The sequence below is a fragment of the Rhizoctonia solani genome, chromosome 5 (assembly GCF_016906535.1).
Source record: "Rhizoctonia solani chromosome 5, complete sequence".
In the NCBI taxonomy this organism is placed as follows: domain Eukaryota; kingdom Fungi; phylum Basidiomycota; class Agaricomycetes; order Cantharellales; family Ceratobasidiaceae; genus Rhizoctonia; species Rhizoctonia solani.
In genome coordinates, this window is record NC_057374.1 from 1,291,244 (window position 1) to 1,307,357 (window position 16,114).

Genomic DNA, 16,114 nt, shown 5'->3' on the forward strand with positions numbered 1-16,114 from the left:
GCAACCGCTGGCAGTAGAGCGACGTGGCATATCCTCAGACTCGGTCACGTGTGGCAGTGAGCGACTGCCCAAGTCCCGTGCCTGCCTACCCTAGAGAACCGCGGTCCGGCTCGATGATATCAGCTTCGCTTCGTTTCCCCTTAGCATAGCTCGTCGCTCGTGGATAGCCTTCCGGCACCATTTGCCCAACCGCAACCATGGCGAGCCTTGTTCATTGGTGGTCGATTTCATGTTTTTTAAATTGATGTATTGCAGGCTTCGGAAATTGACCAGAAGATTCAAGAGACGAAGACCAAGATCCAGTTGGAGCGCAAGCTGCTCGATGGAACGCGGGCTATGAAGAATGCCACGACCAATCAGGATGTTTTACGACGATTAGATGCCAAAATTCGCGATAGCGAGGCCAGTCTTATTTATTTCGAAGAAACACTTCAAAGCCTACACGCCAAGAAACGCGGCCCCGATTCCGCAGACGCGCGAGGACCTGGTGCTGGCGGATCACCTTCAACCCCCCGTGGATGGGGTGGTGAACAGAATAGATCCCTGCCACTGCCTCCTGACGATGGCGCGCCCATCGAGGCCGCACCCAAGAGGAATTACACCAATCTTGGTACCGTATTATTTAATATATCGTAGCTAATCTATTTACGCATTTGTCCAATTATCCGGTCAGATTTACTCAAGGCCGACACGCCTCACACCAATGCTAGGATTACGAAAATGATCCATCTTCTTGAAACCAAGCTTCGGACCGAACAGCAGTACAAACGCGGAACGGAGAAGATGATTCAGCTCTACACTGCAGAGGGCGATAAGAAGAGCCGCGTTGAGGCCGAGGGCAAGCGATTTGAAAGCGAGAACAAGATCCAGCTCCTTCAGCAAGCTCTAAAACGTTATAAATCTTTGTATATCATGGACGATGAAGAGGATGGTACGTAATAATCTTGCCTTGCTATAGGCTTGGATCCGATTTTAATTATGCCACTTTAGACCCAACCGAAGGTGAACATCGCAAGGAGAATTTGAAGAAACCCATGTCGGGAAGCTCATGATATCTCTAACTGGGGCAAAGCATCTTGAGCATCCTACTCTTCAAGCTGGCGCCCGTCGCGCTTCGAAAAACCCTGCCTATGAAACCACAGTTGTCATCAGGATCGAAGGAACCCCACGTGCCCAATCTCATCCTTCCCGTACGGATAGGTGGAACGAAGATTTCACGATCGACGTAGACAAGGCGAACGAGATCGAAATCGCCTTGTATGATAAAGCCGTTGGGAGTGCTGCAACACAGCCTTCTACCCCAATTGGACTCTTATGGATGAGAATTAGTGATATTGCCGAGGCCCAACGAAGACAAAAGGTTGACATGGAGGTTGGGCAAGGGGGTTGGGTCACGGCCGGCGCCATGGGCGGTGGTTCTGTGGGTCAAGGAAGGGCAGTGCAGGCGCTGGGTTGGGCGGAATGGGTGGTGGGGATATGACCATCGCCCCGCTCCCAGGGGCTCCGATAGGAGGAGGAGCTCCTTCTCAAGAAGGTATCTCTGGAGTTTTCACGGTTGAGCCAGAAGGCGCAATCGCCATGACAGTTAGTTTTGGTAAGCTCATGTTCGCGATCGCTCTTAAGCACAGGCTAAACTTTGGTTTAGTCAAGGAGAACGTCAGGAAGAGGCCTTTCGATGGTGCCCCCGGAGGTCTTGGCCGTCAGGGTGCCGTTCGTATGCGCAAGGGCGAAGTGCATGAGATGAACGGGCATCAGTTTGTCCAAAGACAATTCTACCAGCTCATGCAATGCGCATACTGCAGCGAGTTCTTCGTCAACGCAGGATACCAATGCGAAGATTGTCGTTACTGTTGCCACAAGAAGTGTTATCCAAAGGTCGTCACTAAGTGTATTAGCAAGAGTAATGTAGACGATGTGAGTCTCCATCTCTCCCTCCTAATATGGACGTCATAAACCCGACGCTTGACAGGATCCCGACGATGCCAAGATTAACCACCGAATACCTCATCGGTTCGAAACTATGACGAATCTGAGCACAAACTGGTGCTGCCACTGTGGATACATGCTGCCGCTTGGTCGGAAGAACTTCAAGAAATGTACAGGTGCGCGCTTTCTCGTGTAATAGCCGATTACACGTTCCAATCCCATTGTGATAGAATGCGATCTTACATGCCATGCTGCATGCGCTCACCTCGTCCCGTACTTCTGTGGTATGACCATGGCGAATGCCAGCGCTCTCATCAACAGTATGCGAGATATCCGTTCCCACCAACAGCATCGTCCGCGCCCTCCAACGCATCAGACTCAACCCTCATTCTCTCATCAACCTTCCGGGTCTCAATCTGGCATCACATACGAACCAGAAAAACAGCCCACAAGTCCTACAACCCAAATCGAGCAAGGCATGAGTGGGATGAACCTTGGCCGACCGCAAGATGATTATGGCCCAGGACCTGCTCAACCACCGAAGTCTTCGCCGTACCCACCTAGCAATCAACCGCTTTATGGTTCCGGCGTCGCTCAAGTACCTTTACCAGGACCTCCTGGCCCGGCAAAGAGGACGAGCGGACCTGGGTACGACCCCTACGGCACCCCACCAAATGTGCATGCGGTGAGTAATCTCGTACGCATTTATGAACGTGTATCTAATATAATACTTATAGCAACCCGCCCAGCGCCCAAACAACCTTCCTCCTCCTGCTCAGGCTCAACAACAGCGTCCTGATCCTTACGGTAGGCCACCTCAACATCCTTCGCAGCAACAGCCACCCCAGCAGCCACCCAACAATATCAGCAGCCACCCCCTCAGCACAACGCCCCTCCCCAACAACAAGTTGCGCCCCCCAAGAAACGTTCAATCGGTTTGAACGATTTCAACTTCCTGGCTGTCTTGGGTAAAGGCAACTTTGGAAAAGTCATGCTTGCTGAGGAGAAGAAGACCAATTCGCTCTATGCCATCAAGGTGCTGAAAAAGGAGTTTGTTATTGACCATGACGAAGTAGAGAGGTGAGTTCCAGTACCATTTTCTCATCGACCAATCTCACATGATTGCTTTGCGTAGTACTCGTTCCGAGAAGCGGGTCTTCCTTGCGGCCGCTCGTGAACGCCATCCCTTCCTTCTTGGATTGCACTCGTGCTTCCAAACAGAAACTCGTATTTACTTCGTCATGGAGTATGTCTCAGGAGGAGACTTGATGTTGCATATTCAACGCAAACAGTTCTCTCTGCGCCAGGCCAAGTTCTACGCCTGCGAGGTTTTGCTAGCGCTAGAATATTTCCATTCGCAAGGAATCATCTACCGGTTCGTCTGTCGAACACATCGTCCGGTCCATAAATTGACGCATTTACCTTGTTCAGAGATTTGAAGTTGGACAACATTCTGTTGACCCTCGACGGACATGTCAAGGTTGCTGACTATGGTCTTTGCAAAGAGAATATGGAATATGGACAGACGACAAGCACGTTCTGTGGCACACCAGAATTCATGGCCCCCGAGGTCTGCCCCTACCACGCTGCTCTGCAATTCACGTTTCCTGACATGCTTCGTCTAATAGATCTTACTCGAACAACGCTATGGCCGTGCGGTCGACTGGTGGGCATTCGGAGTATTGACTTACGAAATGTTGCTCGGTCAATCGCCTTTCCGTGGTGATGATGAGGATGAAATTTTCGACGCTATTCTAGAGGATGAGCCTCTCTACCCTATTACCATGCCACGCGATGCGGTTTCTATCTTGCAAAGGGTACGCCCAGTCAAGCTTATGGAACCAAAATGACTCATCCAGTTGTCGCCTAGTTATTAACGCGTGATCCAAGCAAGCGACTTGGTTCCGGTCCCACCGATGCTGAGGAGATCAAGGCTCACCCGTTCTTCAATACAGTGAACTTTGATGACGTCCTAAATAAGCGAATTCCGCCCCCATATTACCCCACTATTGTAAGTGTAGCTCACCAGTAGTCTGGATAGTCGTGCTCACATACAAATCACTAGTCATCTGCTCACGATACGAGCAACTTCGACACGGTACGTGTATCCGAGGGAGGAGCACGAGCGTTGGTGCTGATGAATTTGTATTTAGGAATTCACAAGGGAGCAGCCGACTCTTACCCCAGTGCACGGGCAACTGTCGGCCGCAGATCAGGCTCAATTCCAAGGATTCTCATGGCAAGTCGAATACTACATCCGTGTTGGCCATAAACTAACCACATTGCACAAATAGGGTTGCCTCCTGGGCCGACGTTTAGACGATCTGTACGATTGCTTGTTTCCCTAGATTGCGCGTCCCCGTGTCTCTGTTCCCAATTCGATGTTACCCACCGCAGCCATCTCTGCGTTATCTGTTTTTAAATCCCACCTCTCGGCTTCTGGTTTCTGGTTTCTGGTAGTGCTGTGAAAGCTGTAGTTTGAACACTAAGTTGTCTGCCAATACTACAAAATTACAGTACTCGGACCGAAATGTAAATGCAACAGGTATGCTTACAGACCAGCTAATTTAAAGGCTACATTGTGGAGGTCCGCCCGCCAAGTCGGGAACCAGTACCTGCTAATACGTCGGCGTCCTGAGCTGCACGCTCTTGCTCCCTGACGAGATTATGGAAGCTCCCCCAAAGTTGTGCAACAGTGTCAAAGCTTTTGCCTGTCCCGCCCAGGTCTTCAAGGCGTCGATTAATCACATTGCTGTTGGAAAGTAATTCCTCAAAACTCTAAAAGACATTAGATCTACCTATGTTTCAGCCTCAAATAACAGTTACACACGGATGCAATATCGGCAATAAGCCTTTCACGCTCTCGCTCAAAAAAGGAGTGCTCATCGTGGGCAGTTGTGGTAGACATGGTAAGGGGGCGTATGGGGTTAACCAAAGTCACGCGCCAACACGTAATCCACAAACCCTCATTTAAACAAACAAACGCGCACGAACTCTCGCCCTCCATCCAATCAACACTATGAGCACTGCGGTCCACCCTGGTTCGACTTCCGCCTTGATATCGAGAACCAATGATGTGGAGTGGAGGTATTATCAACCAATATGACGGCTTATAGCGTATTAACTAATCTATTGGAACATAGGTACGAAATGCGGCGTGATTGCCAGGAATATTCCCGGGACTGTTGCTGGGGCCTTTCCAGGCTTCGAAAGACCTGGAAAGAATGAAATCACTCGGTATAACACATGTGTAAGTAGACGTTACCTGCAATTCATGTTCGCCACTGACCGTTCCACTAGTGCGTGTATTCGGGATGTGAAAGAGGCTTTCTCGGTTAAGCCGCGTTTCCCAGGTGAATTACAATACTTGGTGTTGGATGTAGAAGACAACGAGGAGCAAAATCTTATAAGACTTTTCCCTAGGTAAGTTTAATATTCATTAGTAGTGACATCAATAACTAATCCCTTAGGATATTCGATAGAGCGAAAGCTTTCATTGACAACGCACTCCAAAGTGGCGGTCGAGTTCTCGTACATTGCAACGGTGGAATTAGCCTCTCGCCTTCGTTTGTGATCATGTATGTCATGGAGCGATTCCAGCTCGCTTGGGATGACGCCTTGCAAATGGTGCAAAATCGGCGCTATTGTATATCCCCTAATAACGGATTTATCACTCAGATCAAAGTACGTTTTATTCATTTTAACCGTGTTTCTTTATTGACCCCTTGCCCGCCAATAGGAATATGAATCAATCTATAAAGCACAACGAGCAATCCAATCCGCGCCTGATGCTTCTCGCCCTGCCCCAACTCGTAGGAAACGCGAAGACGATGATGAGGAAGCAGAAGAGTACGTCGGTCGTCAATCTCGTTTTTCTGGACCATGTACCCAACAGTCGCCTTTCTGTTTATGTAGATCCGATACGCGACGTCGACCCGAACCAACCGAGATGCAGCAAAAGGACATTGATATGACTTGAATCCCCTGATTTCCTCCCATCGATATTTTTACATTTGGTTGGTATCCGTTATCTTCTTACTATTCTGTTTTACCTGGCTCCTGGGGGCCCGGACAGCCTGTACAAATATATATACAATTATCGGTCTTTTTATATTTCATCCACGCATTCACGGAGGCTTTACAAGTAAGAAAGGTGTTGATATGATGACTGCCAACCAAGGAGCGGACCAGCCGCATATACTGTACTGATTGGTAATATTGATGCCCAAATTCCATTACCCTCATCTACAAAACACCAAGATATTCTTGTAGGTTGTTCGTAATGTTTTTGGAAAGTCCCCTCCCAATTAAAACCACCTTCCCTTTTCCGGAACCTATGTCTGAATCGCTTTCCGGCAATTCTGTCACGTCATAGAGCGTTTGGACGCCTTGTAGTATATACGATTTGCCGTTTTCGGTATGATATATACCTTTGCAACGCAAGACTTCCACATCGGGTATCAGCTTTTCCCAAAGCACCAAGCGGATCCATTCGTCTAACTTGGCTAGTTGCGTTTCCGAAAGTGCCGGTATTGCGACTTGGACCGAGGAGATGCTTTCAATATCATGCTGATGGCAATCGTCTCCATCATGTGTATGGTCGTCAGCGTGCGCATGGACATCGAGTTTTTGGTCGTTCCCTGCTTTGAACGAATTATATGCACCAGTGTTGAGAACCTTGGACAAATCCACCCTTCCATGCGTCGTTTGTATCAAGGGGGCTGTAGGATTCAGTGCGCGTATTTGTTGCTCCAGTTCTTGTATGTCTCCCCCGTTGGATGAAGCAAGATCCATCTTATTGACTAGGAGAACGTCTGCTAAAGCTATTTGCCTGATAGGGATTAGTATCAAATTTAAACGATACCGATAAAAGTGTACCTTCGGCTAGCTAATCTATTTTCGGATGTCAGTTCCTACGTTCGAGTCCAAAGTCAATTTACGACCATGCGCCAGTTCTACAAATAATATTCACCTTGAGTCCAAACACACCATCTACAACGCATACAACCCCATCCAACGCAATATCCTCACTGAAATCTTCATTTTGCCAAAACATCGCTGCAATCGGACCTTTCACAAGAGATTAATCACCAGCCATTTCGACTGGGGAAATGATATCTACCAGGATCCGCGAGACCGGTTGTTTCGAGCATAATGTAATCAAACGCACCCTGCTTGCGCATCAAGTTCTCGATTGCTGCTGCACCCGAGTCTTTGACAGAACAACAAAGGCAGCCATTAGCCAACTCTAGAAACTCTGTTGCGAGGGATGCGGGTTCGTCGGGAGAAGAAACTGATATTGCGCGGCCTGTGCAGGGAAAGATTTACGGGTCATATAGACTAGAGTATGGATAATACTCACCTTCAATGTCGGCAGTATCTCCGAATTCATTCATGATGATTGCGACTGCGTGTGAGTTTAACGGATGTGGACGTATTCGGGGTTCGGTCAAACTTACTACGATATCCATGCTTCTCGGTGAGCACATATCTTGAAATAGGAATGTTAAATATTCAATCGGGACAAGCTAATTGACTAACTTGAGAAATGTCGATTTGCCTATTTGGAGGTAAGGCATAGGTCCAGCAACACGATGGATATGGAGACTAACCAGAGCCTAGAAAGCCTGAGGAAGTAGTTTTAGCGTAGGTTCGGGGAAGTAGTAATTATTCGACCAACCAGTGATGATCGTGAGTGGAACCTTTATTGCCTGCTTAGGTTTTGACCTAATACGTTGAGCATAAGCCGACGATATCTAAAATAAATAAAGCTACGAACTCTTTATCATTCGAGATGTCTTCGTGAAGAATGAGTGCACTAACGCATGGTTTTAGAGGTAATATACTTCGTTTAGACTGACTTACGGGGCTTCGTCGTCGCTATCCATGTCAGGCAGTGTGATAGTTGAGAAGCAGTCAAACTCGCAGCTGTTCCGTTTTGGCAAGATCGATTGCGGGGATGATTAATTCTGCCTCCACCCCGATCACTCAGCGGAACCCTTGATGACGTACTCCTGCGGTGCCTCTAAAGCTTGCCTCCCAAAGCACTTCCTGACTCTAGCTTAGGCCGGTTACTTGGAAACTGACCATTGGCGATGCATTTGATATCATTAACATCTCATTCGCCATCTGCAGTCCTTTACTCGCTTGCCTGTTCTTTCCGGGAGTCGGACAATCGTTATCTCACAATATTAACAGCAGACAAATTACAAATACATATACTCAAGCCACAAGGGATCGAGTTGGTCTGCGAACGAGAAATATGGGGACAACCTAGAGGCCTAGTACAGCTTGAGTCATCAGTATGCTCTATGTATAATTTTACCTTCGATGAATAACGCCCTGGTTTAGAAACATCTTGTGGTTGCACTTGACATCCCTCAGGCCAGGATACTGGTCCTGAACTTCGACCCTCAATCTACTGAGCTCACTGTGCATCATACATCAATCATTTCACCCCTAGCTCATCGGCCATCTATCAACTTTAGCGGTGTTCTGGCGAGCGACCAGTCGTTATGTGCATCTTTCTATAGCGGTCATGTGAAGACAGTCGAAGTTGGGTCAAAGGCTCCGTATGAGGTAAAAGAATCTGATTTACGGTGTGTGATCAGCAAAATTTATGCGTATTGAATTACTGACAGTGATTAACCCCAAGGGTACACGAGCTGGCGATCCAAAGCATGTGCTATACGCTACCTGCCTCTGATAAAGTCGTTGCCATCGTGTACACGGATGCAACTGGGCGTGGGTGGATAATTGGTCGTACGGCGGACGGAATGGGGCCATCTCCCATACTGCCTGAGAAGGAGCTTGAAATCATACCTGATCTCGTTATTCCAGTTTGGATCGAGAATTCAAACGAAGACGATACTTACGGCGTCTTGATGTTTGCACCATACAAGGCTGTGTTTCTGAAAACGGGCACCGGAAACTTGGATGCGAACCAACCTACGAAGGGGAAGGGAAAACCAAAGCCAAACCGAAACAAATCTGAGGTCAAGGCAGATATTCAGGCGAGCATAGTTACTATTGATGTCCCGTACAGAGATGTAGTCGCGTGGACTCAAGTAGATGGGAAACATATAATGTTGGAGATTCTTTTGGCCACTTGCACCTTGCAACAATGTCCATGGAGCCTCAATTTGCCATGTCTTGCATGCTTCTGGGAGACGTAAGCACATGTATGATCCTTCTCGAGCTTTCTCGATTCTAATCATTTATCAGGTCTCAGTTCCTTCAACACTTTCATATCTATCAAACAACATTCTTTATGTTGGATCTTTATCTGGCCCGTCTCAATTAGTGCGTATTTTTGACGAAATAGAAAGTCCAGAAGGCAGTGTATCTCGTGGCAAGAAGAAACAACCTGATGACGAGACTACTCATCTCGAAGTGATCGTGGAGCACAACAAAAACTTAGCACCCATTCTGGACGCGACATTGGTTGAAATCGATGGATCGGGACAAGTAAGTTACGTCGTAGCCAGATCGATTATATACACTTATACCCTATTACTAGCCCCGTATTGCTCTAATCTCTGGAGATGAATCTGGAGGGTGGCTGAGCGTGGTACATAAAGGAGCGTCATTCCGAGAACTGGCAATCCTGGACGGTTTGGGCCATCTTGAGAACATCTTTCCTCTTAAAAAATACTTTGATGAACGGTAGGTAAATCAGGAAGTATTTAAACATAATAGAACTCATTCACTTCCAGGACACATTCGTATTTGGTTGCTTCTACTACTACATCCACATACATCCTATCTCTTGCCGATTCTTCCATATCTCTGTTGTCCCGAGAGGAGCTCTCTGGAATCTCGCGAAGTGAAACAACTATACTGGCCTCTAACGTCCCGCTCGGAGGAGTTGATGCCGCTATCCATGTGACACCTCAGAAAATTGTGCTTATAGATATTATTACGGGGAGGGCGATTAGCTCCTGGAAACCACCCAAAGGAGATATCACGGCGGCAGCCTTGGATACATCATCATCAACCATATGTGTTGCGACCTCGGAGGGTCACCTGTTCTCTTTGAACATACAGTCTGCCGGGCTCTTGCAAACAGGGTGAGCAATGTGAACCTGATAGGATCGAGCCAGGATGGCTAATGTGCTATTTTTCAGTGAAGTTAACTTCAAGAGCAAACCACATTGGCAAATATCTTCCTTAGCGATCAACGCCGGGATAGTTGCTGCTGCATTCTGGGGGTCAAATGAAGTCCAGATATTTTTACTGCCTGGATTGAAGAGGGTAGGGGAATCAGTTATTCAGGAGCCATCCGCTGCTTCAGTAGTTTACCTCTCAAACTTCGGCGTAAGAGATTCTTTGCTCCATGAAAAGTTCGAATTAATATCTCCACACAGGATCCCAAATGTACCTGATCGCTGCGCGCCTAGATGGAGCAATTGTTACACAAGCGATTACATCCAAGGGCGAACTCGTGCCCAATATGCGGCGTGTAGTCCCACTGGGTGCCGGTCCTGTTCATATCACGACGGTAGCAGAGCCTTCCGAGGTTCGGGTCATCGCTGCTGGGAAACATTCAATGGCTCTTTCGGTTGTAAACAAGCGCCTTTCAGTGTCCTCGTTGCCCCTATCGGTGAGCAAAACGGCCACCAGTCGAAATGCTTTTCTGATATAAAATCAGGATGTATGCGCATTGGCGGCAGTCAACGCACCTGGGATAGGCCATTCTATTGTATATGCTTCGGCAAATAGATTAGTATTCGGACACATCGAACAGTTGAATATGTTGAACATATCCAAGGCAAGTTTCTTTCCACTTTTTTTTGTAAAGAAAAACTCACTAGTCAATATCTGTTTTACCAGTATAACCTCGGGAGCGATACTCCTCTATGCCTTGCACACCATGAGGAACTATCCAAGTATGCAATTGGATGCGTGCGACCAAGAACAGATGTGCTGGAAGAAAGGCATTTTGTCCGATTCCATGATGATTCAACTTTTAAAGGTACCTTTTAATTGTAGATCGTATGGTCGTATCTGACGCTCCCACTAGATCTGGGCCAATACAAGCTCAAGTACAGCGAAATGGTCACGAGTATTGGGGTTTACACACATGGCGGAAATTCATATATTTTGGCTGGAACAGCAATCATCAATCCAGGAGAGAATGAGCCTCTAGCAGGAAGAATAATTCTATTTGGGCAAGACGAAGAGAATATGATCAAGTTCAAGGCGAGTAAAGATGTAGAGGGTGGCGTATCGAGCATCAAGCAGCTTGGAGCAAGGATCATAGCAGCTATTGGTCATGGGGTAACGCACATCCTACTTGCTCTTGATAGCCTAGACCTTAATCGTCGCTTGGTTAGATCTATCTCTATAACCTTGGTAGAGGTGAAGTTACCATAAGTGATCCTGTCGCGAGATGGGAAAGGGGATACATAGTGCATGATATCATCGTCCGCCCGAACATGATCGTTGTCAGCGACAGGCTTCGCTCTGTCTCAGTACTTCGTTTTATAGAGCGCACCTCGACGCCAGAATCACATGAAGAGATAGAGACAGAGGAGGATTCAACAATATTGCAGTTTGAGACTGTAGCCATGGATATGCATGCAGTTTGGCCAACAAGTGTAGAGGTATTGCCGGACAACAAGACAATCATTGCTTCACAGGCGAGTAACGGGCTTTGGTATTTGAGCTCTGTGTTTGAATCATTTGCTCCCAGACGGATGGAAATATCCTCACTTGGGAATTGGAAGATGGTAACCTTGAGCCAAGGGCCGCATTCCATACCGGCGAGATTATACACAAATTTATCGCTTGTGAGTATAGTTCTATTTAACCTACGACGACCCTCATATTATTTTCATAGCTACGGCAAAATCTTCAGCGGGGCCAAGAACAGTTGCGATCTTTGTCACAAACACTGGTCGAATTGGGACGCTCTCGACAGTAGACGATGCCGATGCATTACAACTAACGAGACTCGAAATGAAACTTGGCGATGCAATCAAGGGCCTCGGTAATATAAAACATCCCGAGTGAGTACCTGCCCTGGCATTACCTTGTTATGGCATTAATAACTCGAATTTATTCAGATGGCGCGCGCCCAAGCTTCTCCACACAGGAACAAAACCCCCACCTCGACGAGGGGTCACGGATGGAGACTTTATCAAAAAGTTCTTAGAGCTTAGTTCTGAAGAGGCAAAGAGGATCTTGTCTTCAGGAAGTGCTGCTGAAACAATTGGGTCAAATGAGGAAGCCCGGATTAGAAGGTGTCTGGATGCTATTTCAATGGAGCAATGAAGTGGGAATATGAATTCCCATATTAGTTTTGTATGTTACCTATCGTTGTGGATCTGAACATTTCCCCAAGAGTGAATTTAGCTAAGAGGTAACGGCCAAGGGATATTGGTATAATAAAGCTTGTGCTTCTACAACTAAAGCCCTGGTAAGCCCCGAACTCGTCCTGATTTATGATACGACAGAGTTTTGGTTGGGGTGCTAGCGTACAACCACGGCCGGCAAAACCGAGAATCGAGCTACTTGGGATAAGAGTGTGTATTAAAAGAAGAAACAGAAAATATATATTCCGGCCTGTAAAGCTCATAAAGAACACGTGCAGCTATTGGCACCAACTGCAGGCAAACCTCTTGCTTATGCCCGACCCAGCCATCCCACCTTCTGGGAGCTCGAAATCCAACAGTACAACATCGCTTGACATCTCCAAGTCGCGGTGGTGGTGCCCGGTATTCACATATAATTCTCCACCCGCGTGTCCCAGTATCCGTCGATCATCGCGCCTGTGTTTATGCTTGTAACTGGTGGTCGACTTTTCTAATCGCACCTTTACGGTACCGGTTCATGGGTGGGGTCTGCCAAGTATATTTCGCCCGACTGTCCGCCAGCATACTTTAGCACGAGTGCGACAGCCCGGTCGACATGAACCATAAGTCCCATGGTTGGGACTCGAACTGAGCCTCCGCCTTCGGCCCAGAATGCAGCTCCCATCAAATGCCCTTCGGAGTCGACGGCTGCACTTACGGTCCCATCGTTGGCAATGGTTTTAGGCGTGGTTTTGGTGGCCTTAGTCTTGAAATCCTCGTTCGACCCTGTCGCAGGGAAAATGGAGTACTCGATTGGTCCGCCTAGATTTGATGGGTCGTGGAATATTGACGCAGCAAACATGTCGGTAGTATATGCCGGCTGGGAGCTCGTGCCAATATTCTTCCACTCGCCCGTCTTGTTTCCTTCGTTAAGCCATATCTTCGTTCCTTGGGATCGGGGAATAGATAACCTGTTCCAGAGTGCCACAAACTATTCACGCTGCTATAATTTCCGCTCTCAACCTCGTCATCGTTGATATAAATAGCACCCTTGTGTAGTCTCTGGTCGAGGTTGGAGTATACTGGTGCACTGGTTCCTGATACGATACCGTTGACGAGAACGTGCTGGACGTTATCGGAGAAAAAGAACCACGCTTTGCGGAAGCTGAACTGCTGCGTCTGAGGATTGAGATACTTCATAGCCGCAACGCCAACATCTCCTGCGCTGATTCCACCCGCATAAGCCTCAATGCCAAGTACTTCGGTCTTGGAACATTCCAAAACTGTAGCGTTGTAGTCCGTGGTGGAGCCTGGGGTGAGGTTCCAATCAATGGTAGCCCACATGTCATGATACTCTGCCCCTGTAGAATATTGGTACATGACACCATCTGAAAGGTGGAAACCATAAGGATTCTGGGTGTTGGTGCACTCGGAGCTCTTCGTTCGATTTGAGATGAGCTTGAGAGTCGTGATAGTATCTTCTGTACGATGGACCTGAAGGACTTAGCACGAATCTATATTACTGTGAGCAGAGCCTACCATGTAGTCGGAGCTCCAAAACCTTGAGGAAGATTGACAAACACGGTTAGCCTTGAAGCCAATAGTAACAAAAATAATATACTCACATCCTATTACCGACAAGCGGTCCCGCATTAACTGAAGTTGGTACCGGCTCCAAGTCCCTGACAAACCTCTGCATCTCGGTTTGGTTCCATGAATCGCCAAGGATTCGGTAATTTTTGTCCACTCCTCCAACGCCTGAGCTCGCTCTGACATCCATATAGCGCATACATCAGTATTATCATGGCATGAAAGGAAGAGACATACTGATTATCCGCAAGTGCAAAGGAAATGAACCTGGGAATGACAGTCTGGTATATCAAACCATATTAGCCTACTTATAACGTCGTTGATTGTTCATATGCGCATTTGAGCTTACATAGTCCCAAAAATGCTTCTTCCTTCCAGGATCACTGTATATCATCCACTGTGTGCCTCCGAGGAGCAACCCAAGTACATTTCGGCCTGTTTCGTTTGCTTGGAATCTCGTATTGAGCGACTGCAACTCAAGTGCTGCAATGTTTCCGGAGCTACATAGGAGAAGTTAAATCCCAGGCATCAACATGAGCGCTAAAACATACAAGACGCCTCCATAGTTGCCTTTGGAATTAAGCATCAGCGTGGGTCATTAACGTCAGGCACTCTCTATCAGACTTACCGTTGTATATCATCCCGATGTGCTGGTGAAACGAGCCATCCGGTTTTACACCATCTACATAGTCTTCGTTTTGAACCACAAGCTGGGCAAAATCCGTTTAGTGTGAATTCCTCACAGTTTTCGAGGCGACTAACCCCATTATGAATACGATCAAATGCTTCGAATAATCTGGTAGCATTTCCAGTGCGGTTGTTCTCCAGAAGCCCAGCAGAAATTCCGATTGAGGCGATTTCTAGTGTGTTTGCACCAGCAGTGTAAGCTGGCTGGATCTCGCGATAGAATACTGCGTATGAACGCGCAGTCATGTGTGTACAGTTCCCCAGTTGTGTCGGGGTCAGCTCGTCGCGCAGTAGCATGCATGCTGATCCAGCGGTTCTAGGAACGAGTATCACATTGCTATATATAGGTGTTACTTTTAGTAATAGAGTCCAGTATTGATTTGAGTACTTACCTATACCAATTCGTATTCCATAATCCTGGAGTTCCGCATGGGCATAGATCATCGAAAGACCACCCCCATCCATACATGCTCCGTTACCGATTGTGCTGAAATCGTTGGCAAACCAATAATCCATCGCCCGCGATATAACACCCCATAATTCCGGGCTTTTGGCATATTCAGTAACTCCTGGAGTACCATAGTATGCTCCAGCCATTGAGAGAATCCGGGTCCAATGGACGCTGGCTGGCCAGTTGGCACGCCGAGCGTCACAACCGGTGGTATAGTCAACATCTGCCCACGTGCCGTCCTCACGAATTTTAGACATACTGTGATTTCTCAGTACACAGACTCAAAGTGTATAGGCATTGACTTGGCTCACTCACTAATTCTGGACGTTCTCAGCAGTAGCACCGCTTCCGGGGATGATGGACGCTACTCTTTGTTTGTAGAGAGTCTGAATGTCACCTTGAATATCGTCTGTCTGCGCATATGCCAGCGCTGAACCAGCTACTACTGCGAGCAGCCGAAAATAAACCATGATGCTGAGTCAAGGGGATAAAGAGTAATTGGCTGAAAGGGTGTACTTCGTTAGATTATATAGTCAAGGATGTGCTAGTCAATTACCAACGTATTTGCACATTTGCCTAGGGTAGGTTGGATCAAATCTGTTTGAATATAACCGGGATATCCGAAATGAGTCTACAGTTGGCTCTTCTATTGATCGTACCCCTTCTTGATGGAAATTACGTCCATATGCTACATGAACCCCCGTTAACGCCGCTAAGGTTCATCGAACAGTAGCACTTGCTGTCCGCCTTTTTCCAAACGCATCTGTTCATACGAATCCACATACTCTAAGCATAATTACTCTACACACGTTAGCTATAGATGAGCGATTTACCAGGCTTTCGATCTTATTTTATCTTCATGAGCAATGGTCAGTTTTGTGGGCCCAGTGGGCCCAGAATGCAACGGTTGCAAAGGCCCTGCTGATGGGTGCCATGTCGGCCGAGGGACGAGAGTTACTTAGTTTGATGAGATCAAGTTCTTAATATAGAAGATCCCAATCCATGCGTCTAACTCAGGGATGTCTTATTGCACGGTAAAATAAACACAAACCAAAGGCAATGGCCTCTATCGACGTACATGCCTTAAGCTTTGACGTCAAGTAACACCACGGAATATGTTAATCTACACTACGATGTCCCAACCTAACCCACTGACATTTCGAGT

At 47.3% G+C, this 16,114-nt stretch overlaps 6 protein-coding genes across 6 annotated transcripts; 3 read left to right on the top strand and 3 right to left on the bottom strand.

Annotated features, from left to right (window-relative positions):
* Window positions 1-197: 197 nt before the first annotated feature.
* RhiXN_09226 (protein kinase C) lies at window positions 198-4,220 on the top strand (the record flags this gene model as incomplete). The annotated part of the gene is made up of 16 exons (XM_043329042.1): window positions 198-209; window positions 256-610; window positions 674-931; window positions 1,017-1,451; window positions 1,499-1,594; window positions 1,646-1,914; window positions 1,970-2,102; window positions 2,157-2,611; window positions 2,664-2,733; window positions 2,778-3,006; window positions 3,062-3,301; window positions 3,358-3,496; window positions 3,555-3,743; window positions 3,797-3,937; window positions 3,992-4,024; window positions 4,080-4,220. 16 exons carry the CDS (start codon window positions 198-200, stop codon window positions 4,218-4,220), a joined length of 3,195 nt encoding a protein of 1,064 aa, XP_043180488.1.
* A 280-nt stretch (window positions 4,221-4,500) lies between these two features.
* RhiXN_09227 (DASH complex subunit Dad1) lies at window positions 4,501-4,834 on the bottom strand (the record flags this gene model as incomplete). The annotated part of the gene is made up of 2 exons (XM_043329043.1): window positions 4,501-4,704; window positions 4,757-4,834. The coding sequence occupies 2 exons, from the start codon at window positions 4,832-4,834 to the stop codon at window positions 4,501-4,503; spliced, it is 282 nt and encodes a 93-aa protein (XP_043180489.1).
* A 316-nt stretch (window positions 4,835-5,150) lies between these two features.
* Window positions 5,151-5,905, top strand: RhiXN_09228 (Dual specificity phosphatase, catalytic domain; the record flags this gene model as incomplete). Its single annotated transcript, XM_043329044.1, has 6 exons — window positions 5,151-5,176; window positions 5,227-5,349; window positions 5,397-5,553; window positions 5,605-5,610; window positions 5,666-5,775; window positions 5,842-5,905. The coding sequence occupies 6 exons, from the start codon at window positions 5,151-5,153 to the stop codon at window positions 5,903-5,905; spliced, it is 486 nt and encodes a 161-aa protein (XP_043180490.1).
* A 266-nt stretch (window positions 5,906-6,171) lies between these two features.
* On the bottom strand, window positions 6,172-7,814 carry RhiXN_09229 (COBW/P47K family protein; the record flags this gene model as incomplete). Its single annotated transcript, XM_043329045.1, has 11 exons — window positions 6,172-6,757; window positions 6,805-6,839; window positions 6,899-6,996; window positions 7,049-7,234; window positions 7,289-7,333; window positions 7,386-7,417; window positions 7,468-7,486; window positions 7,539-7,553; window positions 7,607-7,653; window positions 7,706-7,744; window positions 7,792-7,814. The coding sequence occupies 11 exons, from the start codon at window positions 7,812-7,814 to the stop codon at window positions 6,172-6,174; spliced, it is 1,125 nt and encodes a 374-aa protein (XP_043180491.1).
* Window positions 7,815-8,606: 792 nt separating this feature from the next.
* On the top strand, window positions 8,607-12,201 carry RhiXN_09230 (DNA damage-binding protein; the record flags this gene model as incomplete). Its single annotated transcript, XM_043329046.1, has 14 exons — window positions 8,607-8,965; window positions 8,998-9,097; window positions 9,151-9,393; window positions 9,446-9,591; window positions 9,642-9,995; window positions 10,053-10,242; window positions 10,361-10,528; window positions 10,577-10,627; window positions 10,759-10,900; window positions 10,949-11,205; window positions 11,262-11,531; window positions 11,621-11,717; window positions 11,768-11,936; window positions 11,994-12,201. The coding sequence occupies 14 exons, from the start codon at window positions 8,607-8,609 to the stop codon at window positions 12,199-12,201; spliced, it is 2,754 nt and encodes a 917-aa protein (XP_043180492.1).
* Window positions 12,202-12,744: 543 nt separating this feature from the next.
* On the bottom strand, window positions 12,745-15,419 carry RhiXN_09231 (polysaccharide lyase family 8 protein; the record flags this gene model as incomplete). The annotated part of the gene is made up of 11 exons (XM_043329047.1): window positions 12,745-13,169; window positions 13,214-13,715; window positions 13,761-13,782; window positions 13,847-13,990; window positions 14,049-14,092; window positions 14,161-14,311; window positions 14,363-14,381; window positions 14,440-14,521; window positions 14,574-14,851; window positions 14,891-15,207; window positions 15,265-15,419. The coding sequence occupies 11 exons, from the start codon at window positions 15,417-15,419 to the stop codon at window positions 12,745-12,747; spliced, it is 2,139 nt and encodes a 712-aa protein (XP_043180493.1).
* Window positions 15,420-16,114: the final 695 nt, after the last annotated feature.